The sequence below is a fragment of the Temnothorax longispinosus genome, chromosome 4, assembly GCF_030848805.1.
Source record: "Temnothorax longispinosus isolate EJ_2023e chromosome 4, Tlon_JGU_v1, whole genome shotgun sequence".
Taxonomy (NCBI): domain Eukaryota; kingdom Metazoa; phylum Arthropoda; class Insecta; order Hymenoptera; family Formicidae; genus Temnothorax; species Temnothorax longispinosus.
The window spans coordinates 20,812,476-20,840,196 of NC_092361.1; the positions used below are offsets into that span (position 1 = coordinate 20,812,476).

The 27,721-nt window shown below is 42.7% G+C and overlaps 1 protein-coding gene and 1 long non-coding RNA gene across 3 annotated transcripts; one reads left to right on the plus strand and one right to left on the minus strand.

Annotated features, from left to right (window-relative positions):
• Positions 1–1,446: 1,446 nt before the first annotated feature.
• Positions 1,447–25,783, plus strand: Nab (NGFI-A-binding protein homolog). Of its 2 annotated transcripts, XM_071776953.1 has the most exons (11): positions 1,453–2,321; positions 19,975–20,076; positions 20,426–20,563; positions 20,995–21,368; positions 21,751–21,972; positions 22,238–22,488; positions 23,007–23,109; positions 24,119–24,189; positions 24,705–24,816; positions 24,924–24,980; positions 25,237–25,783. In XM_071776953.1, the coding sequence occupies exons 1-11, from the start codon at positions 2,018–2,020 to the stop codon at positions 25,342–25,344; spliced, it is 1,842 nt and encodes a 613-aa protein (XP_071633054.1). In that variant the 5' UTR covers positions 1,453–2,017; the 3' UTR covers positions 25,345–25,783. The 2 variants fall into 2 exon arrangements, 1 of the variants encoding a protein (XP_071633054.1); XR_011731841.1 differs by lacking the exon at positions 25,237–25,783 and having other exon boundaries at positions 1,447–2,321; positions 24,710–24,816.
• On the minus strand, positions 21,621–27,388 carry LOC139812286 (uncharacterized). Its single transcript, XR_011731843.1, has 4 exons — positions 27,254–27,388; positions 23,885–24,140; positions 22,969–23,234; positions 21,621–21,966 (listed from the first exon to the last, which is right to left on the minus strand). It is a non-coding gene; the product is annotated as an uncharacterized lncRNA (long non-coding RNA).
• Between the last annotated feature and the right edge of the window lie 333 nt (positions 27,389–27,721).

Sequence of the window (27,721 nt, forward strand, 5' to 3'; positions counted from 1 at the left end):
TGGCGAGCCATATTTATACTGACGAACGGAACGAATGTTCGTATGTATGTACGTTGAGTGAGTGTGTGAGAGAGAGAGAGAGAGAGAGAGAGAGAGAGAGAGAGAAGCTAAACGATCCTTCCTCTAAAAATTTAATTAGATGCGCTATGGTTCTTTACAGCTTGTATTGCCCGTTAACGAGTTGTAACTTTTAGTTTTTTTCGCGCTAGAAGATTTATTATCGATAAAATAATTTTAGTGAGACGATGAAACGTGATTTCGACTTTTTAGTATCTTATTTCCAAGCATATTACGATCTTCGAAAAAAGTCGTGAAATATATATCTAAAACTTCTTATGTTCTTCGAGGAATTAGAATCGATTATTTTCTTGACGTTAAAAGAAATTCGAGAACACGGTGTAATATAATTAATGTAAGATTCTAAATTAATATGCGACATTGAAAAGGGGCGGGATGTTCTCTGTCCGTTATTCTATTAACGCTTTAAAGCCACGACAACATAAAAGTCGAACAAAAGCAACACGTCCGTCGCCCATATCTAAAGTCTCGATCATTGACGCAATTAGTCTTGTTTACTACGCTTCGTCCGTGACATACAGGGTGTCCCAGTTTTACAACCTTTTCTTCTGCCCGCGCATATATCCCTCTTAGATCTGCATTTTTTTGTATAATCGTTAAAAAGATAAATTCTTTATTTATACATATATTCTAGTGATAGTATATTTGCACACATTTTATCGAAAGATCAGCGAGTAATTTTCACGTTAACATTCTTTCAAAACCGAAGGATTAATATACTTTAGTGATCTTTAAAGCTAACATGTATTATTATAAATAATTCGACGCTACCAAATTACGAATAAAAGATTTCAATGTTAAATTGTAAAAAATAAAATAGAGAACATTAAAATTTCGAATGAGTCATTTACAGAGAGTATCAAGATATATCTCCGTTCTCTGTCTTATTTTTCAAAACAAATTATATCTTTATCAATATTTTATAAATGCTGTTGAAAAAAATTTGTCGATTTCTTTAAACAAATTATATTTTTATTCATATTTTATAAATGCTGTTCAAATACATTTATCGATTTGTGGAACAATACAATTAAGAGATGGGACGAACTTCCTTTAGCTTCCGATTTAATTCTCTCAAAAGAACGGAACGTTGCATGAGGAAATTTTACATTTACGATTCTCGTGTAGATTCATTCAAGCATCTCAATTAAGCAATAACGAAGCTAAGCTAGGAATTAACAAGTTAAACGATCCCCCGATCTTAAACCGCTTCGACGAAGATTCCGGGAACCGTCGCGCGCGCCGTCGGTGTCGGTGTGGCGGGGCAGAGAGGGAGGGAAGCGTCGGTGTCGCGCCGCGCGCGCGGCGCGCCGCGGTGGTGGGGGAAAGCGCGAAAGGAACGGCCGCGTATTCGCCGGGCGCCGCGCGACGCGCAATGTGCGCCGCGCCATCGTTCGAAACACGTCGGTGTCGCTCTCTCGCGCGCGAGTCGCACAGGGTGGACGATCGCGCTGCACGATTCCGCGGGAGGAGAAACAGGTGCGAGAGACTCAACGTTCGCGCTTATATCCTCTCCCCTGTCCACGTCTCCGCGGGGGAGTAAGTCGCAAAGTTTGTTTACGTTCTGTCATATACGGACCGGGACCGGCGGGACCGTCTCTCTCGTCGCGAGACGATGACTCGCGCGATCCGCGTCGCGACGCGATAGCGCGCGCGAACGAGGGAAGGAGGGAGGAAGAAGAGGTGAAAGCGCGAGAGCGAGATCTTTAAGGACGTCCGTCTCGCGCGTTCGTCCGTAAAACGTTCCACTTTCTTTCGGGGGGCGAGAAACGCAAGCGCGGCGATCGAATGCGCCTCGTTGGATGCTGCCGGCAGCGCGCGTCGTCGACCTGGAAGCCGCTGCCGTGAACGGGTGCCGCTGCTACTGCTGCTGCTGCTGCTGTTGCCGTTGCCGTTGCCGTTACCGTTGCCGCTGCCCTAGGTAGCACTGGTGGCCGCGATGGACGCGCGCGTGGTCGTCGGTGCGCCGGCTGGTGCCGCGGAAGAGACGCCGGTGGCGGTGGCGACGCGGGGCGTCGCGACGCCCTCGCCGGTGCCCTCGGCGCCGAGCACCACCGGTACCGGCGGCAACGGTGGCGGCGGCGGCGGCAGTTCTACCGCTGTCGCGACCCTCGCGTCCGCCCCCTGCACCCCGCAGACTCCGGTCGTCGTCGTCGCGAATCCCTCCAGCAATCATCAGCAGCCGACCGGGGTGCCGGTCGCCGCCGTCCCCAGGATATTCAGCAGGAACGTCAACGGCACGCGTAAGTTTTCCAGAAAACTGTCCAATTGTCTGGCCAAGTGTCGCGATCGCAACAGTTTTGATGTCTTACGTTCATTTCTGTCGATGTAGATTAACCTTAATCTCTCGGTTTAACTTATTTCTTATCTCTTTTCTTAGGCCTGTTTGTTTTCGCTGCGCTAGTTCAGAAGTGCAGCGAAAACGAACAGGCCTCTTGTTCTAAGAATTGGAAAAAAATAAAAAGTAAGTCAAACCGAGATTGAAGTTGATCTACATTGGTAAAAATGGACATTAATCATTAAACTGCTCAAAACTCATGTAACGCAATGCACGGAGAAAAAAAGTGACGAATCAAAATTTATTACTAAAATTAACGCGTTTGTTGTTTCGGATATATGCAACAATCTATAATCTTATAATTTCAACTTTTTATTTCAACTTTTTATTTCAACTTTTTGTTTCAACTTTTTTTCTTGGTTGAATTATATAAAATAGCTTTATTCAGGCAAGTTTTTTTCCCGTTTAACGCAATATTAGTTGCTTTTCATTTACATCAAAACTCAGATAATTCTCACTTGTGTGATGTCGTTCTGTCTTTATTATTCATCAATTGCCAAAAAGGATAGAACGACGTCACAAGTGAGAATTATCCGAGTTTTGATGTAAATGGAAAGCACCTATTATCTCATTTCAAGATTTCCACGAAGCTAAAGATATTTTTAATTTTTAAATCTGCAAGAATATTCTTTTTTTCTGTTCATTAATACGCTCGATAATTAAAGCAGAGAGAATTTGCATTTGAATCTATAATATGCATTGTTCCAAATTTTTGCGTGCAATCTACCGCGAAAAATCGAGATTCATTGTCCTCGGAGTACATTTCGCTGTACGAACAAAAACTCGACACAATTCAGTAGTTTTACGTTAGAAGATATATAACGTGTTTCTATTTGTAAGCGAATGGAGTAATCGAGAAAAGAATTGTAATATGGGATACTTTGTTTGAAATTTTCAACTTATAAAATAAGTTCTCAATTATCTCTTTTAATCATAATCCTTGGTTATAATAAAAAGATATTCAATTTTATTTCAATTACGTTTATCATATTTCTCATTTTATATAAAAGCAAATTGTGTGCAAAGTTATTCGCTCAAAAATTCATCTTTTTCCGCACGCTCCTAAGCATCTTACATCTCTACTCCATCTTCCATTCATATTCTTTTTTTCTCTGGGAATTAATGAGTGACTATATCCCGTTATTGCATTAGTTCCAGCTCGGATAACACCGTTAATCTTTCGGCTAATGTCTCTAACCGTCGAGAATCGATTTAAAGAGTAAAATCCGCCCGTTAAGGCGCCTCGTAAACTCAAACGGCCAACAAGCGGCGTGGTTTACGTGTGTAGGCTAAAATGCGATAAGAAGCGCGCTATACCGTTAATTTTTTGCATGCTCGCGGGGTATAAAGAATGGTGTGCTACCTCGAGGTTATCTATCGGCGAACGCGCGCTCACGGTGTATTTTGCCAGGGCTGATGAAGAAGGAGAGCCGGTTAATCCTGCCCGCGCTCGCACAATCAGCTGATCCATTGACGAAATATTAGAGCTCGTTTAACAGCCACCTCTTACAAAGAGTGACAATCACGCGTAACGTATACCTTTGCATGCGGACCTGTGCTCGATTTATGAATTGAATCGCGCGGTGTCCGATCGATTTCACGCGTACCGATGGGTATGAAATCGCTCGTTAATTACGTCCAGCCCCCCGTGCACACCGCGACCGCGTGTGTGTGTCGCAAATATAAACGTTATATCTTGACAACCGCATTCTTCGAAGCTCGCTTTAGACGATCCCAGAACGGAAATCGACGCATCTCTATAATTTACAATTATAATCCCGTGCATGTTGTATTTTAATGTATATTTTTATATGTGTGTGTGTATATTTTCCAATTCTTGAATTGTCTTTCATATTATACGATACATAAAATTATAAATGGAATATTAATCTGAATTCTCGATTATAGAGCATCTTTACTAATTTACTAATATTTGCATATGATGAAATAATATATCCATACTTTCAATCTACTTATTAAAAATAAAAAATTCTTTATATGTATATACACGCGTACTTTAATCTAAAGTTATTAAGATACTTCAAGGATGTATATTAATTTATTGAGTCGATGCAATCGATTTTTTGATTAGTGATTATTCAATCACGAGCCATGCGATTAGACTTGATTGAACTTAATTCTATTATTTGTTCGTGATTACTGAATGCTCCGTAATCATAATTATTAATTTTATTATCATTGACAATAATTGGCCATCAATTTGATTACGTTCTATTTAAATTCGTTTGGAGATATTCGGACGTTCCGTTCTTTAAGTAGGTATACTCTTTTACTTTATCCCTTTGCTTTTCGTGACGGTAGAGTTATATGCCAGTTCCATTCTCCAAGGTTTTGAGAAAAATGAGAGGAAAGTTTAAAATTTCAACAATTCTTAGTGGGGGTAATCTTTACATTTGATATAAACTTTCGAAAGTCCTTATTTTAAAAAAAAGTACAAAATAAAAATAATCCGATAACATTGCGATCCAGAAAGTATATAGACTCGGAAGCATTTACCGGTTCATTTATCGAGGAAAGCGAGGAGAGGCCATTGGATTTTGACGTGAGGGATTCTCGCCAGAGGCCAGTTTATTTTCTCGTTTCTTGCAGATCGATCCGCTATCGCACTCGTATATCCGCGAGCTCGTTTCTAAACCGCGCGCGCGACTCGCATCTCGATAGCGAAGCGCTGGCTCTCTCTCGCCGGGCGGCGAGTTTACGCAAGAAACGTAATCGCCAGCAGTTACCTCCCGGCGAAGCGAAGAAGTTTCGACCGAGGAGCTACCATGGGCCATCTCGCTTTTGTGTGTGTGTGTGTGTGTGTATACGTATGCCTGTGTGTAACGTATGTGTACATGTGCGCGCGCGTGCGTCTCTTTCTCTCCCTCTTACGCCCGCGCCGAGAAACTGGATGAGTCACGCCAGCGATAAAAAGCTCCGCAGCTCCCGTCAGAAAAACCGGGCTTTTTCTTCCTCTATCTCGACGAAACCGCGGCCGAGCTCTCTCTCGTCTTCGTCTACTTCCAGGCGTTTCACTTGTGCCCGAACTCGGTGCATCGCGCGGCAAAAAGCGCGCGACCGAGTTCGATATGTCGCTTGTGTTTCGAAAAATTCTCTTCGGCCACGTGAAGCTTCTTATCGTCGCTATTTGTCCCCCTTTTCCGCAATTTTCTCGATTTTCGTCCTCGACGGGCGTCCTGGAGCGGGCGAGAGGCGTTATCTCGTCCTCGGGGTGGTACGATTCGGCGGAGACGATTCCCCTCAATAGGACGCAATTACATCGCTTCGCGTGACACCATTAAAACCAATGCAATGTAATTTCATGGAAGCTATGATTAGAAGTAGTATATTACAACACGATACTGTGTAACGCCCCTCGGACGCTTTTTGCGGGAAATGTTTACCGTTTCTACTAGCAACATTAACGTGACAAAGCGAGCAGCAAGCGAAGCAAATAATTAGTAAACAGCAAAAACATACTCATTAAAAACACAATATTTTTATCCCGCGAGGTATATTTCAACGAGAGAGAGAGGCACGACATTTTATTTACGGGACGTAATTTTTATCGTTATTGATAATTGTCGTATTTTTATCGATTGATCATTGTAATTGATATCGGAGTATCGGGTATTTCATACCGCGTATCTCTGGATACCTCGTCACGCCGTGGATTACTTCGCGTCGAGGTACTTTTGGCACGGACGCCGAGAGCCTCGCCGAATTTCACTTCTTATATACCCTTCGACAGGATTCCCGTATTTCCGAAGATCTCCGCTCCCGCTTCTCTCCGGAATTATTCGCGATGCCCCGGCATATCGCCAGGCATTTTCTCGATGCGTCCCGCCGCGCTTTGTCCGCTTCGTTCGCGATGCGGCATGACTCACGGGGCCGCCCGTATAAGAAACGGCGCGGCGGGCGTCGCGCAAAACCGTGCCGTTTCTTCCGCGCCGGCTTGGCCGGCGTGCAACTATTGCACGCTGCGTTTTTGCCGGCTTCTTACGAGCGGCCGGCGCGGTCGTGTAAGCGCGTTGACCACCACGACGGCCGACGGCGACGATGTTACGCGGCAAAAAGCACCGCGCTTTTGCCCCCGCGATATTTCTGCGAAAGGCGAAATTGCGAAGCCGAAAGAGTCGCTCGCCGCGAGAGCGGTCCACTCGTTCCTTATGGCCTTCTCTTCTCTCTCACGTTTTTTTTATTAATTACTTTAATTTTGTTAAATAGTCATTTTTTGCAGTGGCAAAAATGTAACATTAAATTATATCGTCCGGAAATGTCGGAGTATTATCGGATTATTGTTATTTTATTGTAATTTTTTTTTATTTAGATAAACAGACTTCGAACACAACTGAGGAACTAAGCAGACCGAAGTTACCGTAACACGCCGCGTTATTACGCGGCTGTTTGATAGGCGACATTATACATTTTACACTGGATAAAAAGAGGCTCTCTCTCTCTCTCTCCATCTCCCTCTCTTCCCTTTCTTGTCTTCCCTTTCTTTCTCTCTCTATCGATGACGGCGCTGGCGCTGATGCACGGCGAAAAAGCTCTCGCTTTTTTGCGATAAGTTTGCCGTGTGCTCGTGCCCTCGCTTAAGAAAACTTGGCGAGCGTAGCTTTTTTGCGTCGGACGCGAGAGAGCTCGGCCGGTCTCGCATGTTCGCTTCGCATTCTCTCCTCCATCTCTCTCTCTCTCTCTCTTTCTCTCTCTCTCTGGCGCGCGCGCGCGCGCGTTACGTATTACACGTCGGAAAATTTGCGCCGCTGATGCACGCGGATTCCTATAAAAAGGGGGAAAGAAGAACAAAGTCAAACGCGGCGCGGTTAATCGCGTCAAGAACTCGTCTGCATATACTTAATTACGTTGTACCTTTTGTATCGGGATATTTTATCTTCGATGCTGATTGCACGGTACATTAATTATTCTTAATCAGTAATCTTAAGGAAGCTGCTAATTATATCCCATTGCAGAAATCGCAACAAAAGGTTCTCTCATTATTTTTGCGCGGCTCTGAAAACGTGCTTAAAAATCATCTATATTATCTGTGTATCATAACTGGTAGATATTCATAAAGTTCAAACCAAATCGGAAAAGAGCATATTCGTATCATGTCGTAAATCTACATATATATATTATAATATGGAAATTATACGACTGTTGCACACGCTGCCGCTGGTCGGATAAATGTCAAGTCCCACAGTTGGAAATTTATTATCGAATTTAAAGATATTACGAAACCTCTTGACGAGGTATAAAATCGTGATCCTCCCTGAAAACGTTAACGACAGGTTTGGTACATCGTATTTTATTTATGCGGACGGAGCTCGAAACTCTCCTGGGTTAGCACGAGCAAACGTCGGGCATTATTGCGCTCATTACGGACGTTCGCTCGGCGGTCATTAATATTTTCACCTTATCGCTTGCTGCTTTACAGCCCAGTTTTGTCCACGGGGCAATAACTGTCTCGCCCTAATAGCGCGGCCCGCGCACTGGCGATTTTGTAATCGTTTCTCGATGTCTCTCTTCTTACTCGACTCTCCTTGCGCTCGCGTACTTAATGGGTATACGGCGATATCTATAAAAAGGAAGTACCAATTCACATTTATACAAACTGTCAAGTATAGACGCAATTTTCTGGATAAGTTTGAAATAACGCGCTACCTTTTGCATTCAGAAATAAGATAGAATTAATAAGAAGAAAATAGGAAGAGTTAATGTTTAACTCATTTTTTGCCATGAGATTATCGTTTTTTTTTTTAAATTAGAGTGAGAGTTCAAAGAGTCGAGCTATATGCGATTATAATAGAGATATTTCACTACGTTAAGCATGCAACAAATTTTCTCATTTTTACTCATTAGTACTTTTACTCATTAGTGATAACGGCATTCCGAGACCGCGTTACCTGGTCTTAATAGCGCGACACACGAAGCTGGCGCGACGTGATAATACACGTGCTCTTAGCTTTACGCAATCGAGGAGAGCGGGGAGGGAGGGACCACCGCAGCTGCTTATCCCGGGCTTTCCTCCTGATCGAATCGCCCCGAGTTTTGTGTACGTTCACGCCCGGTGGACGACCGCCGCTCGCGACCCGAAATCAAAAAGGGAGTCCTCGTAGTAGAGCCTAATCTGAATACGATCACCGGCGTGCCCGGGTACGGACCGGTGGGTGGCTGCACTCGAATAAGCGCCTAATTCGAGCAACGAATATGAATGGGTTTCGCGTTCTGGGCGCTCGCCGGTACAAAGACGAGACGGTACGCTTCCGTTTGTACATCTTGCCGCTGACCGACCGTTGCGGGAGAGAGAGAGACCGCTGCGAGGTTTCCTCACCCTTTCGTGAAGGCTTCATCTGCCTGGGCGAGCGAGTCTGGAACCCACACGAATGATTCCCGCCGCGACTGCGAACGCGTTAGGAATCCCTCGTCTTGCTTCTCGTCTTTTTTTCTATCTATTGTCTGTTACCTGGAGTTCGTATTTTACTCGATGGAATTTTATTTAATTTTCCACCCCCGACTGGACTTTGCGCCGAAATTGTGTCATTTAAGTTCAATAACGAAAGCGGAAAACACAGATCGACGAAGTTAACGATAATAAACTCTCAGTTTTAGTAAATATTCTTGGGTTTGAAAAAAAAGAACTTTATCTGCGTATCCCGTACATCGTGGTATTATTTTTTATTTAGTGTAATCGACAAGAATAATGAAATAGCGCAGACAAATCGTTAAATTAATTCCGACATTCGTCGAAATTCAAATTGACGCGATAACCCTCACAGTCTCAGGTACGCTAACGATATAGGTAACGATCATCCCTTATTCTCATCGCCACCTTGCCGCGTCGGTCTCGTTTCTTTTTTCGTTTCTTGGATCCGTCGCGCCGTTCCCACAGGAGCGCGTCGAGGCGCGCGAATAAATTAAAAGGCTTGCGGGCCTCAGTTCCACACACACACACCCCATCGGCGGACAAAGGGCGACGAGCCTCCCCGTTTGTCTGCATTTTTTTGTTCTAAGCGATAATCCGGCAGGGCGATGCTCGGATGCGCCCGCGCCTGTCCGTAATATCTGTTTTCGGGGTCCACCCGAAAGCCCCCGATGACCCCGCGGGCTTTCTCTCTCTTTCCCTCTCGTCTTTCCCTCCTCGCTCGACGCATATGCATATCGTCGTCCCTTGGTGCGAGATAGCGAGCGAAAAGAAAAAAAGGAGAACCGGCTGTGGAAGAAAGAGAAAAAGAGAGAGAGAGAGAGAGAGAGAGGGAGGGAGAGAAAAAAAAGGTGGAGACCTCGGGAGGAATTCCGGCGCGCTGGCTGCCTCCTCTCCGCTCCATTCCCAGCGAGTTTTTGCCCCCGTGGAGGACGTTCTTTCGACTTTTTTGCCACCGTGGGGGCCCCTCGCGACGACGACGACGACGACGGCGACGACTGCGCGACGGGGGCAACTTTTTCTCCGTTCTATCTTCGGGGCCGTTCGATCTGCATGAGTCACACGCGAAGACATTACGCTCGCTCGTCGGGATGAAGGACGATATCTTTCTAGAGTATCCCACGATCAGTCACTTCCTCCAGGTGACGCGGCTACTATCTCGGCAAGGGATTCGCTCGCGCCATTTCGTTTAAAAATGGATACTTGTAAATGTTTTATTGATTATATAGAGATTATATTTTTATTACTGAATTATGCAATGTCTTACTCGATTATTATCGGAAAAAATAACGTCTTGTTCAACTTGATATTAATTTATACTCATTTCTTAACCGAACTGTTTCTCGTATCTTATTGCGATTCCCATTTATAATAGTTTTCCGTTTAAATATTCGATACACGTGTTTCTAATTGAATTGGCGATCGATTCGTAATTGGCGACGTATTCCTGCCATTTCTGGCTTAGTTTTCGGAGGAAGCATGCGTGAGCGACGATGAGGCCTGCGCCGCATAGTCGACTACAGGTGTAGATACAGATTAACGATGACAATGGACACGTCGATTAGTTCCCGCAGGTGATGAGCTCGTCCACTGAAAAAAAGAACCCCTCAGTTCCGCGGCTAACCCTTTCGCTTCTACGGTCAAAAAAGGGTCTTCCGTAAAAGAAAAAAAACCATTTATTCAAAAGAGGCCTGTGGGAAACCAGTTTTTTACAGTCTCTCAATAACATTTTTATCTAAACAAACGCTCGGCGTCTATACCTACAAGACTGCAGAGCGAAACGTGATAACTTGAAAAGGATAAGACAATGTATGGTTTTTTTCCCAGTAGAGCATTGCTTAAATAAAAAATTTTATTTTTCTAACACAATGTTAGTATAGTAACGATATTGCTTTGAATTTAAAATCAATTTTTTTCTAAATGCACGAAAGATATATAAATGGAAATATAATTAGACGAATATTGTTAAGAAAATACTATTAGACAAATTAGACATTGTTAATCTTGAAAATGATGAAGTACCTATTAATGCATAATTATAAATAAATATTTAAATGTAAAATATTTGTGAAAATTGGTATTAATAAAGTTACATCAACAATTGTTAGCTAATTATAAAATCACATTAAAGATTACATTAAAATCATTAAGACAATACATTTTTAAATGCACGGCTGATTCCGTGATATTTCGAAATTGTAATTATATTGATTCATTAGGTATCTCAAGCTCCGAGAAAAATCTAGTTTACGTTGTCGAACAATGCGATAATATTTATCACTTTAAGTATGAGAAACAAAAAGCTTTGACGCTGACAACTATTGCTGAGATATCTCGAAATTTGTTCGCATTATAACGAACTTGCCTCATTAATTTTTTACAGGGTTCTTATGGTATTCTTAAGCTCCCAAATACCTTTTCTTTTATCTCGTGTATTATCATCCATCGATCGTTTTGCATGCGTCAAAATCGATAAAAACTAAACGTAGTTAAAAAAAATATTATAAATATTAAATATTATAAATTTATAATATTTAATTTAATTTAAGTAAAAAGAAGCTTAGAATATTTTTGTATCTATTTGAAAAATTGCAAATATTTTAAATTCTTAGCATATTAATAGTGCCTCTGTATATTAATTAGATGCTACTAGCAATCTGAATTATTTAAGATATATTAAACGCGTTTTGACTCTTTAATAATTATTACGTTAAAAAATGTTGTATTTTGCAATTCGAATATTGAATTAATATTCGATAATTAATTGCATTAATATTCGCAAAATTGTCACATTTCTTCTGCATAATTTATTATAAGATTTTAAAATAAGATCCTTATTGTCTTGATTTTATTAAAATATTTGAATTAACGCAGAAATTGAATAGATGTAGTAAATTTAAGCTATCTTAAGTTTTTGAGATTAAGAAAATAATCGTCGCACGATGGCATCCTTAAAATGGCGCGAATTGTACCCTCTCGTAACAATTCGACCGGCCGGCTCAACGGCAATCGGAGAACCGCGACATGAGGTAGGGCTTAACCCCTCATCGAGGGGTTGGGATATGGGCTGCACCCTTGGGACCTATAAGATCACTCACCCAACCAATACCAATGACGTTTTTAAACGACCTCCATTCGAAGACCATTTAATACTCCCAACTAGGGCAGTGATCTTCCTGCAAAACAGGACACGACAAATCACGTTCATATATACAACGCAATCGTTTATATTTATTTATTTTATTCTTTTAATCTGTTTTTATTTCTCGATCTATTAAACTATCGCCGATTTTAAATCTCTGCGGATTTTCTTGAGAAAATTTAAATTCTTTGATTTACATCGTTTTGCCTCTTTCAATATACGCGTGCAAAATATATGTATATCAGTGTATTCTTTACAATATGATATATTTTTTTGTGTATATCGCAACAATTAATATTAAAAATTTAGAATTTTTTGCTGAAAAACATTTTTTATTTCATTGATCGGTAATTTACGGTAATCCCGCGTCTCTTCTCGTACCTATATGATTCCTTTATCATTTTGGCGTTTTCTCGTCTCTCGCTGATCGAGCGAAAATCTGCTTTTTCTCTAACGCTCTTTCGAGGGGTGAATCGCTCGACCGTCCTGCGGGAATTTTTGGCGCGGCTTGACGAAGCGATGAGAGAGAGAGAGAGAGAGTCAAGAAAGACAGGAAGAAAGAGAGAAGATTAGGAGAAACCGAACAAAGACACATACTATAAGAAATACAAGGTATAGAGAAATCATGAGAGGAAAAGGGAGACAGAGACATGGGGGGCAAGGAACGACAGGCGCGCACGAGCGGTGGTGCAAAGTGGCACAAAGTATAAAAAGGAGAATCGGGCGTGTTAGGGGGCTGCGCTGCTGTGTGGCGAAGCGGGGTAAAAGGACACGAAGGATAAGGAGAACAAGGCCGAGGAACGGAGCCGTGTAGAGAAGCGCGAAGGATACGAGAAGGGGAGGAGGGAAAGATTCGAACGGCGAGTCAGTCCATCTGCCCGGTGTTTTGTCCGAGGAGAGGAGAGCAGGAGGGACGAAGGGGTGGCGCGCGGCGGGGCGACAAAAACTCACCTAACCCTTCCTTGATTACAATGCCGGCAAAAAGCGAAATACTAACCGCCGTCGCGCCGCGCCGCGCCACATCGCACTGAGGAGAGGAAGAGGAGAGCAAGGCAAGAGAAAGAGAGAGAGAGAGAGAGAGAGAGAGGGAGGGAGTGCGCGCTCCTAAGAAACTAGACTCGTTTTTGCGCGACCAGAGGCAGCGGAGGAGAGCGTCCGTTCTCCGTGAAGTATCGGACAAAGAACGTGCACCACACTAACTTCCCCTCCCTCTCCCTCGCTCTCCGTCTCTCGCCACTCCGATGAACCTTCTTGGTTCCATCGCCCGTGATCCGGGCGCCCGTAACCCGCCCCCGTTTACCCTACGTCTCTCTTCACCGGCCTGACCTTTCGCCCCCTCCCTCCCTTCCACCTACCCACCCACCCACCCACCGCCCTCTCCCTTCACATCTTTCCTTCTTTTCCTCTTTCCGCCCCATTATCTTCGTTTTCCTTGTCCGTGAACCCGGGTCCACTTCGGTATTTCGCGGTGCCCTCGGAACGAGGCAAGTTAGTCTTTCGAGGGCCCGCGGTGATCTAGTCTGGACGTTTTGCAATTAAAATGAATTTTTTTAGTTCGGTATTTGAATATAATTTGATTTGTTAGTTTCACATTATTCCTTACAATTTACATACTCTCCCTGCTCGCTCTATTGGCATTATTATTCGCGTTGATCATCATTTTATCTGACAGAGATCACAGTGATTCTGTTCCAGCAATCTAATTAAAACAAGAATGTAGGTATAATTATTGTAAAAACCTGGCACAAAAAGAAATTTTTTGTGCATCAGTATGTGTGTGTCTATATATTTTCTACAAACTCAACACGAAGATTACTCGCATTGATAATCCGAATAAAACTGTTTCAAATGTAATATATAAAACACATTTAGATATCATATTCATTTAGCGCACGAATAGGTTTTTATTCGAGAACAGCGGATTATTTTTTTACTTACAATACCTCACACAGCTTTCTTCGTACATTTACCCAACTTTGATGCGAGTCGGATCGATGGTCGATTTCGTCGTGAAACGGCGCCATTCTACCCGGGACGAAGTAATTTCGCGCGGTCATAGACGGCGCCGCGAGATTTCCTGACCTTTGGCGCGACGAGATCGTTGAGGCAGTTTCCGCGAGTCCCTCGAGATCCGGAACCGTAATGCGAAATGTTACGGACTGGAATTTTTGCGTCGACGTTCGCCGATATTGCCACGAATAAAATCTTTCCATTTTAGAAAAGATTCCTTAACGATTTCCCACGCGTTTCAATAGACCTCTAATCGTAATTAGCGATGATTCTTTTGCATAATCGTGAACTTTAATACGCGTCTCTGCGAAGATTACAAGTCTAAATACAAAGAGCTTAAAAACTAATAGAAACTACGAACTTTGTTTTATTCGGATAGAAACTCTTATAATTTAAACGATTAAGGGCTAGTTGTTCCAGCCTGTTGCTAAACTATACCTAATAGTTAAATCATATGTATGTCTTTGTTTATCCTTTACATTGAGCAAAGATAGACATATGATTTAACTATTAGGTAGCTTACCAATAGGTTGGAACAACCGGCCCTTAAGGACTTGAATCATTATACATATTGTGGAACAACATCATCGTCGAATGTTGCCCGATATGTTGTCTCACTGCATCTTTCAGGCGTCGCCATTAATTGGAGTTGATCCCGGGTGGGTCATTAGCCCTTGATAACCTTTCGCATTGGACGCGATGCAAAAAGGACACGATTATATCGCACCTCTGGTGCCACTGTCTGCCACGAACATTGCGTCTTCTTGTCGACGGAAGATATAATAAAAATGGTAGTCGCGCGCGCGCGCTTGTGACAAAATCGACACGGTCCAACGACGTTCTACTTTTCTATCTATCTCTTTCTCGCAATCGCTGTCATCTATCGCGACCTTGATACAGCGATATCCATTATCCGCGGCACGAGGAAAACCGATAGAAACCGACGGATTTCGGCGAAAAGTCCCAAGACAACTCAATATACTGCGAAATTATGTCTCGATTGATTTTCCGTTACTCGAACAAGCTTTCTGTTTGAATTCTAGAATTATTCGAGTTGATTTATGTTGACTGTCGAATACTCATAGTTGACTCGTAGATAGTAATGTTATATAGATATCAGCTGTTTGCCGATTCGATTTTTTGAACGGAGAAATAAAAGTTTTACTTAATAAAAAATAACTATAATTAAGTATGTTAAGATAAATATAGCATATTAAATAGACATATAGTAAGCATATTAAAATAATATGCTATGTTAAATATTATCTATTATAGCGTGTTAAAATAGCATATTTCATAAGTACATTAAAATAATATGCTATGCTAAATAATAATCTAGTGTAGGATATTAAAATAATGTGCTGCTATAAAAATGGAGGCAAAATTACCTAATTGCACAGTATTAGTCAATATATTAATAGCTAAAGCTTTTTTTTTATTTCTCTTCATTTCGTTTCCATCTCGCACGCACCGATCGCACAGTTTGATTTCATTTGTACCTTTTGTCCGCGACCTAGTCTCCGTCTCGATCCGCGGCAATCGTCCGTCGCACCGTTGTCATTTGACTCCCGTAGCGACAATACGGTCCCCTCTCGCCGCGGGATACCGTCACGGCGATTTCCTTTAGGAATCATCATCTTCCATCGCGCGCGTAATCACGAATCGAATTCGCGCGAAAAGAGGATAATCTATCTGACGACCTTCTCCCCTGCGGGATTCTCAAAGCGTTTTTCTTTCGCCGATTATAAGCCGAACGGACGATCTTCTCTGATTCTAATTCGATCGGACAATCGCGTCGACGACACGTTTGCGAAATTAGCGTTCCAATTTTACTTTTTATATTCCGACTTGATTGTAATTTTATTAATAAATCAATATCGATCTTATCTTTAGTCTTTTTCTCGCAATCCACCGATTAATCTATCGTCTATCAAACCATCCAGAAGCTTTAGAGCGATAAAAGGGCGCCCATTCGCATGGGCAAATCCGCGAAAGAAACTCCGCGTTTGTTTCTTGCGGAATTTCTCTTGTTTCGCGAAATCGGGCGACGGAGAGGGGTCTTCCTCTTGCATTTCGTCGCGGTTCCATCTCGGTCTCTTCTCTCTAATTGTAAGACAGCGTCACACGTGTAGGGTGTCGTGAATCGGTGAGTGACTCTTCCATACTTGTTTCTCAATATTACAATTATATTATTATATAGGAAAAATACAATTAACGCCCCCGGCTTTTTGCGCGCATTCGTTCGCATCACGCGAACTATGACGGTTACGGGCATCGGCGCGTCCATCGGGGTTCGGATTCGCTTCTGATTTAGCGCGCCGCGCCGCCGCGTTTCTTTTTCGGCGGCCGCGTCTAATCTGGTTTCTCCTTCGCGAATCGTGGGCCGCGCGCCACGCCGTTTTTCTCCGCTCCCCGGAGTGGCATCGGAGAACCCGAGTTAATTCTCGGCACAATGATCGTAAAACATATCCAAGGATAGAAAACAATGGTGATCCCGGGGCTGTCGGCACCGGCCGCGGCGATCCCGCCGTTTGGGCCCCTCGCGGGAATTTTTCCGCTTTCGGAAATCCGCATGCGAGATTCGTGTCTCTCTTTTTCCATTTTCGCTACGTTTTACTATTTATTTAACGTATGCGAGTAAAATTGTCGCGACACTCCATTTTAACGTTGTATCAAAGGTAATCACGATTCATCTTAATTCTTTCGAGATTATACAACGTAAAGAAATTATCGCGTTATACTTGTTAGACGTTACCGGATATTAATATTACTACATTATTTATCAAACATATTCTTTCGAAATATATCAGATATTTGAATAAGGATACCTGATATTTTCCGGCATAGAACCAAAGCGCCATAACGCTCGATTTGCGCGGAGTACCCCGTCAGTTGGAGAACGGCAGAGTTTAGGCGCGAATCAAAAATAAAAATAGCGCGACGATTAATGCAAACAACGGATAGATCTTACCAACAGGTAACGTACGAACAAAATTGTTATTGAATGATGAACGAATGACAAAAATTCAACCGAATAACGCCCGTCTCTGAACTTGCCCGCGTGCCCTCTCCCCTTTATGACCGCTCTTTTTTTCCTCCCCTCGAAAAGCGCCGGACCGGTCGAGCACCGTCTCGTCCATAAAGAACGCGCGGATTCGCGACGACGACGACGGCGACGAGGACCCGGGTAGCCGCGCGAGCCTTCGGGGGTTCCGCCGCCGGTGGAATCAGGTTTTTCTCGCCGTCGCGACGCGCCTCTCCGCCTCCGGGCCGCGTTCGCGTTCCCGGCCGACAAAAACGAGCCACCCCGTGCCAAAAAAGTCGTTATGTAAATGCGCCGCGAGAGCCTGGCCTAGAACCGCATCGCTGTTCTGTCGGTCACAGGTATACAGGGTGAGTCGCGCGACTCGAATGACAACTCGATGACGATTTCCAGTTCGAAGGACCGAGGACGAACAATGGGAAAATAATCGGCTGAACAATCCTGAGAAACCTAGCGACCAATTTTGCGCAACGAAAGATCGATTGCTTGAATCGAGGGTGAGATTTCGGTAACTGTAAGCAGAATCCGATCGATATGAGTGGTATTATTGATATTTTTATAATTATGGACCATTCGAATTTTTTAATATTATATTTCCCTCGAGAGATAGGATCGGCTGCTCGAAATTGTATACAATTGCTCCAATGAGTATTTTGATGAAGATTATCCCACGTCCGATTCTCAAATTAGGTCGAGTAAATATACGGAATAAAAATGCAGGATGAAAAATTATTAATAAATTCAGTTAATGCGGCGTGAAGTTGATGATGAGCGGACGATTGCGCGTGGTTTTATTTTTTAACAAAAGCTCGATCGAAGTGTTATCGCGCGGATGACAGGCTCGGCTAGATGATCAACAACGTGTATATCACATACACGGCGGTATTAATAAAGTCGTGAAAACGTGAATAAGATGTCAGCCACGGCGATATAAATAAATGGCGGGCGGCAATAATAATGGGAGCGAAGCGTAAAGCTCGGGAATCGATGCAAAAACCGGGGGGGTGGAGTCCGCGTACTGCGGTTTCATGCCTATATAGGAATTTTTCGAGATTTCGCGAAAATGCAAGATTTGCGAGAACGGAAACTGAATATTTGACTCTGTGCGAATGACCCCACACATTTTTGCTCGATAATTATATCAAAAAATTTAAAAACAGACGAAAAATACAATGGGATACGAAAAACGTTATATTTTCACCCGGCGAATACTTTTTACAAGATTCGCTGATACTCTGGAATCTGTTTTCTTCTTGCGAAAATACCGGTATTTTATGGTTTTCGAGTATTTAGCGATTAAAAATAAAGTGTTTTTTTTGCAGATTATGCTTCAGAGAAATAAATAAATAACAAGAGATTTTTTTATTTAGGTAATTCCAAGTGGATTCCAATAGAATTTTAATTTCAAAATGAAAGAATATCCACAGATCAGAAAAAGCTCGATTAATGTAAAATACTCCAAATATTTAAAAAAAGTAAAGATTTGATAAGGAATAGATCGTAACTCAATAGATAATAACTCAGTGATGAATGGAACATAATTCAATCAACGTATCAATTTCTGAAACCAAACTAATCCACTGGTATTCTTTATTTGAGTGAATGCACGATGACTTCGTCAATTTTCTCTTTTAATTTTACGAATTTGATATCAATTTGGTCTTTTTAAAGGCTTAACTACCTTGCTTAAGTGCTCTCTTCGCATGCTTCGGTCGGCGATGAGCGCGCTTTCCCTCTTCATTCGCCCTCTTATCGCTCCGCCGATCCTGCTGACCCAAGGCACGGACTCTTCCACGTAGATCCTTTTTTCGCAGGTCGCGGTTCGCGCTAGAAAAATCTCGCGGAACGAGTCGCCGTCGCCGTCGACGGCGGGGACTTATTCGCGGGCCCGAGAGGCCGCGATGCACGAGCGTGAGACCGGGACCCGGGCTCGTAATAAGACCCGCCGGCCAGTTTTTTTTCCGGCTCCTCTCGCTCTCGCTCTCTCTTTCTCTTCGTCTCTTCCTCTCCTCTACCAGTCTTTCTCTACCTCTACGGCCTCTTTCTTCGGCTTTACCCCGCGCCTCTCCCTCTCCCTTACCTCCTCCTTTCTCTCCAACGGCGGCACCGGTATTAATTTATACGCGGTACGTGTGTGCACGCCGCTTTTTCTCGCAGTTCCTCGAAATTTGCAAGAAACTAGTCGGACACTCCGGCGTCCGAGGAGGCGAACTCGCGCGATCGTTCCAGCACGGCGCGGAAGATCGAGGGTGATCGACGCGAGGGTAGTGATTGCGATTGCTGACAGACTGAATTAACCCTTTCCCTAATTTACCCAAACCTACATGGTGTCAATAATGATAAATTTATAATTTAAAAATATGTAATAAAAGGTAGATATTAGAGATATTTTAATGACACAATTCTGCAAGGGTACGTTTTATCTTGAAAAAATTAAGTAACGGAGAGATCTGATATTTTCAGCTGTTTCCTGAAAAAGTATCCGATTCTCCGGAGTAGTGATTAATAAATGTCGTCGATAAAACGGTGAACATTGAGCGGTTCTTGATTACCTTCTTGTCGCTTCGTGTATTGTTCCACGCCCTGGTTTTATTTTGTATTACTTGAGTCAAAGAAAATGGTAAGCGTCATGTTAGAATTCGAGAAGCCCGTGAGAATAACGCGTGATATATTCGACGTTCTTCATGTTTAATCCAATCGGTCCTTGCGTCCGTGGGACTGTCTAATTACAACGTAATTGATTTGTCGAGATCGCGAACGAGGTGGGTGAGAGAGAGAGAGAGCGGGGCAGACGACTTACCAATTATTACTGTTGTCGATGATAAATTCTGAAAAGACGAAAAACCGCCGATCGGTCGGAACCGATCCTTTGCGCCGCTAATTGCACCGCGGCTCTCTCTTAATGAATCTCCTTAACGAATGCGGTGTGCGATTTCCAGTGGTGCAGACGTCCGTGCCGCAAAACGAGGCCGAGCTGCAGCTGTACAGGGTGATGCAGCGCGCCTCGCTGCTGGGATACTACGACACGCTCCTCGAAATGGGTAAGCACGCAACCGGAGACACGTATCTATGGGCGCACGTGGGCCGTAAAACATTTTAATGCGTAGTTACCAGATCCCGGGATCATATAAGTATTTCATATAAGTATTTCTCAGAAGAACACGATTTTATATATAATTAATTTGTTCGTCTGAAATTATGTTTTCAAAAAGTTCCTCCCTTTGAATCGCTTATAACTTAAAAAACTGTAGCGAACTCCGATGTTTCCACGAGGAGAAAAGAACGATTCGAAATTAGAATCTGCAGTTTAAAGGGAATGCGCTTAATGAATGACACCTCGTAGTTCTCTGCAAAGAGTGACTCGCTGATATCGCTGATGACGCGTTACAGGAGGCGACGACGTGCAACAGCTGTGCGACGCGGGCGAAGAGGAGTTCCTGGAGATCATGGCTCTGGTGGGCATGGCGAGCAAGCCGCTTCACGTCAGGAGGCTTCAGAAAGCTTTGCAGGAGTGGCTCACTAATCCCTGTAAAGTATCACGCTTTACGCGCTCTGCGCAATTTGAACTCTCGAGTTCGAGCCTCTTGGTCACTCGCGGATCCTAGGGGAGTGTTTTGGTGTTAAAACCCCCTTCTAAACAAAAGAATCAGTTTTGTGGGATCTGTTTAAAAAATCTAGGCAAAAAAAAAAAACGAAAAAAAAATACAAAAAAAAATTTGTTAAAGTAAAAATGGGATCAGAAGTATCACCACGTCCTCGTCGTTGATCCTGGAATGAAAGCTAAGCGTGATACTAAGAATATCAAATCAAATAATTTTTGCCGGAACACTCATTATCAACGTCAGAATCCGCTAGTGCTCATGTAGCTTCATGTGACATTTAAACGTAAAGCGTCCACATCGCGCAAAACGTGATGAGATCTCGGCGCGTGACGAAATCTGAAATTCTGGATCTCGCAGCGTTGTTTCAAACACCGGTCGTGCCGACGAACGCCGCTGCAGCCGCTGCCGCCGTCGCCGCCGCCGCGGCGGCCGCCAAGAGCCCGGTCACCGCCGCCGCCGCTGTGGGTTTCGCCTGTGCGAGTCCGAGGCCGCAGATGCAAAGCCTGCCGACCGGCTTCGCCGCGACCTCCCAGACCACCCTGACGCCGACGTCCTACGTGTCGACGACGCCCCACATGCCGCTGACGCCGTTGCCCTGCCGAAGCGCCAGCCCGGTCGTGCCGGTCACCAGCGTGTCCTCGGCGTCGGCATCCTCCACGACCTTCCGCCAGAGTCCGAGCCCGAACACGTCCTTACCTTACGTGACCACTCATAGCCCTAATGTATTACAGGTAAACTGTTAAATATTTATAGATGAAATTTAAACCAATATTTTGAGTAAAATAACATTTTGTTAATTTTAACTGCCACGTGTGTCGAAATTTATTATTCTAATACAAAATAGTATTATTTAACTTCATTAGTTTAATTTTAGTTGAATTAACGACATGTTTTGAATAGAAGCAGTGGCGACTTATAGAAATGATTAAAAATAGGTATAATTTGACACTAAAAATTTAACAGGAAAGGAACGAAATTGTGACTGACGTTTGAACATTTATTGGCTTTTTATCGAGTTATATACGAAAAATTGTGTAATCATCCGAATCTTTGCTCGCATCACTTTCTCGCTATTTTTATGCGCTTCATCGCGCACTTTTGTTTTGCGTACAGGTAGGAACGTGCGAGTCTTCGTGCGGTAGCGGAACCACGCCGAGCCCGAGCGGCGGTGGCGGCGGTGGTGGTGCACCTGCAAGCCCGACGCAACCGACGCCGACCCTCCTGCAGTCACAGGTGCAGCGGCTCGCCGAGGCCGCGGAGAGGCTCGTCGCCACCATAAGGCCCCTCGATCCCAAGCCCCACAACGTGAAGAAAAAACTCTGCAAGAACCTGGAGGTGATTCGTTAATTTCGACCGGCAGCCGCGTGCTCGAAATACGAAGGCCTCGTATGCTCCCTACGCGGGACCGGCAACCACGCTCGCTTTCAACCGCTAGATACCACATCCGTGAAAAATTTGACGTCTGCTTTAAAACGCGATCGCTTAATAAGACGTCACGCGGCGGTGGCCCTCGCTTTCGATTTAATTCGATTTAATTCTCACGCGAGCAATGAAATATTGCAAAAACGGATTTTATAAAGCGGATTGCATTTCGTTGCAGATGGTAATGACGATGTCCGACAGTGATCCGCGCAAAATGGACGAAATCCGGAAGTACGCGGCGATCTACGGCAGATTCGATTGCAAGAGAAAGCCGGAGAAGCCTCTCACGTTGCACGAGGTGTCGGTGAACGAAGCGGCGGCGCAAATCTGCAGATTCGTGCCTGCCCTCCTCACTAGGAGGGATGAGTTATTTCCTTTAGCGCGTCGTGTCGTCCGTGATTCCGGCTACCACTACTCGAAAAGTCAATAGTAAGTAACGCAGGCTCGCGTCTACCTCGTGGAATCTGCGAATTCTTAGGCTCAAAATTCAATTTGTTCTAATCCCAATCCTGCAAGATATCAGGGGGTTGGAATCTAACTAGAGAATGATATTGATAGATGCGAGTATAATGTCGTAATTGAAGTTGCAATCAAGCGTATCCTCTTGAATAAAGTTCCAGCTAAATCAGTAAGTAAACTATTAGCAATACGCAGATTGAAGCAAAATATCGCGGTGAACTGATATAATTTGTGTCTGCATCAAGCTCGTGTTCTCCGGCGGAGCCTATCGTTTAAGAACGTATTATTTAAATGGTTACGAAACGTGTGTGGCAAATTCTACTCGGTTCTGTAATCAATCCGTCATCATATATCTCTAGCAAATTGTGTCACTATTTATATCCCACCGATAAAATTTTCAGCACTTTGCAAAATATATTTCGATTTGACTGAGGATGCGGTCCAACTTACAAATTCCTATTTAGCCCTGGCATATGATGTTCTTGCAGCTTGTCGATGTCGAGGCCGCGCGAGAACGGGGAGGAGACCGACGGCGAGCGGACGAAACGCCGGAAGCTCGAGCTGGAGGGTGAGGGTGAAGACGCGACGCAGGTTAGATCACCCCGGCCACAGAAATAGATCGTTCACTGTGCACTGTGACCTGCTGCACTCGCATGGCCGCTAATCATTAACCGTACGCCCATCGCGTAGAGATCGCCTCGCACTAACCGTCTGCACTAATTTAGATGCGCGAAACAGAACGGATGCAAAAAAAGGTCAAGTATAGTTGCAAAAGCACGTGCATGGCTTGCGCTTCTTCTGATTGAATCAAATTCACGTGATCTGTCTTTTGATCGCAGTAGAGATCTGCCTAGATCTCTTTCGCAATTTGCAACTGTGTGGTGTGCACTAAAGCGCTAAAGCGCGCGTTTACTTATTAAAATTTGTAAAATAATTCTCGCTTTTTAAAAACATTTCAAATTTTTTGAGATTTTGGTAACTAAATCTGAAATTTAAATTTTAATATAAATTGGCCCAAAAAGTTCATTTTAGATTAAACCATAAATAATGTTTCATTTATTTATTTATGTATACCTAAATTTAATTTGCGCTTGTCTTTTAACGACTCAACAGCATGCAAACTATTAATGTCTTAACATTTTTGCTGATAAAAGTTTGTATAAGAAAGATTTGTTTCTTTTCTCGTCAAATTCTGAGGGCCACTCTATAAATACAATCATTTTTAGCAAAACTGAATTAGTTATGGTTTCTTTTTACTTATATTGCATGTACTCTTACTAAATCGTCAATGTGCATGTTGAATGAATATTTGAAATTACGATACGCATGGAATTCTTAGTGGAAAGATAAAACTGGAAGGTCTTACTTCGTACTACGTGTTTATTAGATTTGCTGGTTCGGTCGTTTCGAAGGTTGATTCATTCGACACGACTTGCTTGGACTCTATGCTTTGCGCCTGGTATCCCAAGTCGTGTTTATATGTTCGCTTATCTGGCCTCTCCGTATATCATATTCCCACACCTCTCCTCCGTTATTTTCCTCATTTCTTTCACGCATCCAATTTGCTACTCCTACTGTCTGTAGCAGTTCACTGTTTCAGGAGGAATTGGATCTACGCTGTTCTGGAACGGATATTAATAATTCTATCTCGAGAAGACCCAGGTCGTCGAGGTGATTATCCTTAGCTTTAATTGCGATATTTTTATGTATGAATATGGACAAGTCACATTTACGTCATTCTTTTCTTAGTAAATTAAAATTAATTGATGATTCTATATTATTAATATAATAATATGTAACGAATTAAAATATGTAAATAATTAATTAAAATGCTCGAAAGAAGTATCCGCCTTCCGTTGTAACGCCACATACTACAAGCATTTTCTTCAATCTATATACTTTAATTCGAAAAATATCCTAATTGCTCTATCTGTGTCCACACGACATTTTTTGCTTACTTTGGATTCACTTTTTATACTAATAATTAAAAATTATTCTTTAAATTGCCGCTTATATTTAATACATAAATTATGTCTAATAATATAAGGATGTAGAAGTAACATTCTTGATTTTCGAAAGTTATGTCTCCTTCCTCATTTCAATTTTGATTTACAAATATATTCGCGTTGTTGCATTTATCATTACATATGCAGTAAGAGTGCACATTGACGTTCGCATTGTTTCAGTCCAGTCTGGAGGAAGAAGAGTAATAACGGCATATTCAGCGCCAGCGTGGAGGAAATCAGCGACTCGGATAGCCAATTCTCCTTCTCTAACGAGGAATCATCGTCTATGCACGTACGTGTGATACTTAGAAAAACGATCTACTTGTGCCGTAGAAATTCTCAACGATAGAAAGCTAAGAACGAGTGAACGGCAATAATTAATGTCCGTGTATGTTTCAGGATACAAACGAGGCGGAGGCTGAGAACACTGACAAAGAAGGCGACTTCAATCTAAAGGTGAGCGACGAACAGGCGATTCAACGTCCTCGTCTCTTACCTCTCGTCATTCTTGCTCGTTCTTGCTCGGACATTAGAAAAACCGCTTGTAAAAACCGCTAAATGCGCCGCGCAAGTCTTTTTTTCCCTATATGTTATGCCCGTTCTCTTTTTTTATAGCTCTTGAATAATATATGCTTTTTAAGAACGGTAGGAAAAACAGACGTCGCCTATTTTACTACAGGCCGTTAATGACTCGCACATAAATTATGTGTAGGTGATAGCCTCGCGCGGAGACAACATAATCGCCGTGGCGAATCCTGCGCTAATGGAATGCAGTCATCCCATAAAAGAGGAGCCCGCGGACGAAAAACCCACACTGTGATATTATTACTTAGCGTTTACTGCCGCTACCGACGACGTCACAGCGACGTGAACGACGCTCGTCCCCGCAGGTCGTCGCCGTTGTCACCGATCATCATCCGCGCAAACATCGTCCACATGTGCTATTGATCACGATAGCACTCACGGCAGCGCTCGTCGGAATAATACAACACTTGCTAGGATTGTACATCGGTTGGAGCGACCTGTCTCGCTTATCCTTGTCCGAACGAGAGACACTTGACGTTATCTAGTTTTAATAACAAAAGTACGAGGAAACACGATACTGTATAGCGATTACGATGAACGTTTCTAGAAGGCGATAGATGAATAAAAGTAAGCCGTTTAAATCAAAAGACCGTCGACTGAAGTATGTAGCATTATAAAATGTACATTATAAGCAAATGTAAATATAGGTAAATATATAGGGTCCGTTTTTTTTACATGCGCCGTTGCGTCGCAGCTTCATTTGAAAGATACGAAATCACCTTTCGCAGAGCGATCGATCGATTTATCCCGTGTCCTCTGTATACTTTTTAATAGAATATTTACGTTAATTTACGTTTAATATTCACGTTAATTATTTTATTAAGTAACAACTCCCTGTTGCTCTCACGAAAAGATTATAAAGAAGATAAACGATTCTTTTACGTTTATGGTACGTTTATTCGTCAAAAATAGAGTCGTCTCTACACAGCATTAAATATTTAAAAGAAACGTTTCAGAAATCATCTTTCCTATAATGTTCTTTGTTCGAGGCAACAGTTAGCGGAAATAGATAGACTAATAGATTTCGCGGAATTATGATATAGTTTCAGCTGCGTCGCTAAGCGAGCATCTCTCGTCTAAATATTGATCGCCGAAAAGGCTGTGCCGACGAAGTTACGAGAACGACTCGAGTTCGCAATGATATATAAACACAGAGAAGAGAATTGATAAGATTGTCGCGATATTTTTGTTGAGTCTAGCGCTAATTTTTAAGTTATAAATATATAAATAATGAAACTCGTAATCTCGAACATTCTCAAAAGTTTTTTTTTTACAATTCGACGTATTTAATGCTGTGTTATCACAGGATGCACGAATACAAAAAGTCGAACACCTTTAAATTATTCTCCGTTAAAATAAAGTTTTCTAAATTCAATTTTTTTTTATTGCTACTTTTTATTTAAAATATAGGGGTGCAGGTCGAAGAAGTCAAGAGTGCATCACGGGCTTCAATTCGTTTTCCAACGGTTTTATCAATAATTGCTTAATGTTAATTTCTTTATCAGTATATATTATAATATTATGGCAAATTACGACGCAGCCGACGCGCGTTTTTTAACACGCAGTACGTATCTCAACAAAATAAATGATATCGGCGGTGGCCTCGTAAAAAAAAATGATATCCGGAGTATACCGGATGTATAAGCTCACTTTTGTTCGTTATTCAAGAATCTTCGTTTTGGATCCGCAAAAAGAAATGTGTATCTTCCCAAGGCTTATTTCTAATATTTATATATCTGCAAGTTTTTTATTTTGTTCGAAAGATTCTATCCAAAATTCAGATGAAATATGAAATATGTGGAGAGAAAAATTAGGATTTTATATCAATTTCAGTACATTTGTTCGTTTGAATTTTTACAAAATTAATAAATATTCTGTTACTATTTATATATGGCGATTTTAACATGTGTATGTATTCGACATGGCACTTATATTTCGTATATTATTAAGAGGATGCGAAAACTTGAAACGCGACAAATATAAACGAGTTTATTTTTCAACACTAATTATTGCTCTAAATGTCTACAAAAAAAACATATGACGTCGAATATTACAGAAACGTTTTTTTAAAATATATTTAATTACAAATTTAATAATAACAATTTAATCATAAATGACATAAATAATAAATAAAAAAGACATACATGGATCCTAAAAAGCGCCCTGCGTGTTGCGCTATTGTAAAAATGATCACGTGACCGATGACGTGCTTCACGTGCTACGCATGCACAACCAGTCACAACAGCACAAAGAAATTCCCGCCGCCGGGGAGATTTGCCCATTGTCCCTCTTGTGCCTTGTGCCTTCCCGTTACATATTCCGACCTCGACCTTCGACTTCCCGTGCCAGGGAAGAACGGTGTAAGAAGCTAAAGAACCATGACTCTCCGGCGACGTGCGTCAACTTGACACTCACGAATCACGATCGGTCGTCGGCGGGTCGGCGAGACGCGAGACGAGAGCAACGAACACGTGGGAGTCACGCGACAAGACGAACGAACGAACAAATTCGCGTCATTCGCGACGAGGTAAGGCTTCGAATTGAAGTCGCGAGCGAGCGGTGGATTCGAGGCGATCGAAATCCAAGGAGGTCAACGATCAACGTATCGAGAA

Excerpts from the sequence above, each read along its gene's own strand:
- Nab (XM_071776953.1), top strand. The coding sequence starts at position 2,018 with ATGGACGCGCGCGTGGTCGTCGGTGCGCCGGCTGGTGCCGCGGAAGAG. Across the intron at positions 21,369-21,750 it reads ATAGCCCTAATGTATTACAG|GTAGGAACGTGCGAGTCTTC; the intron begins GTAAACTGTTAA and ends TTTTGCGTACAG. Across the intron at positions 24,981-25,236 it reads AAGGCGACTTCAATCTAAAG|GTGATAGCCTCGCGCGGAGA; the intron begins GTGAGCGACGAA and ends AATTATGTGTAG.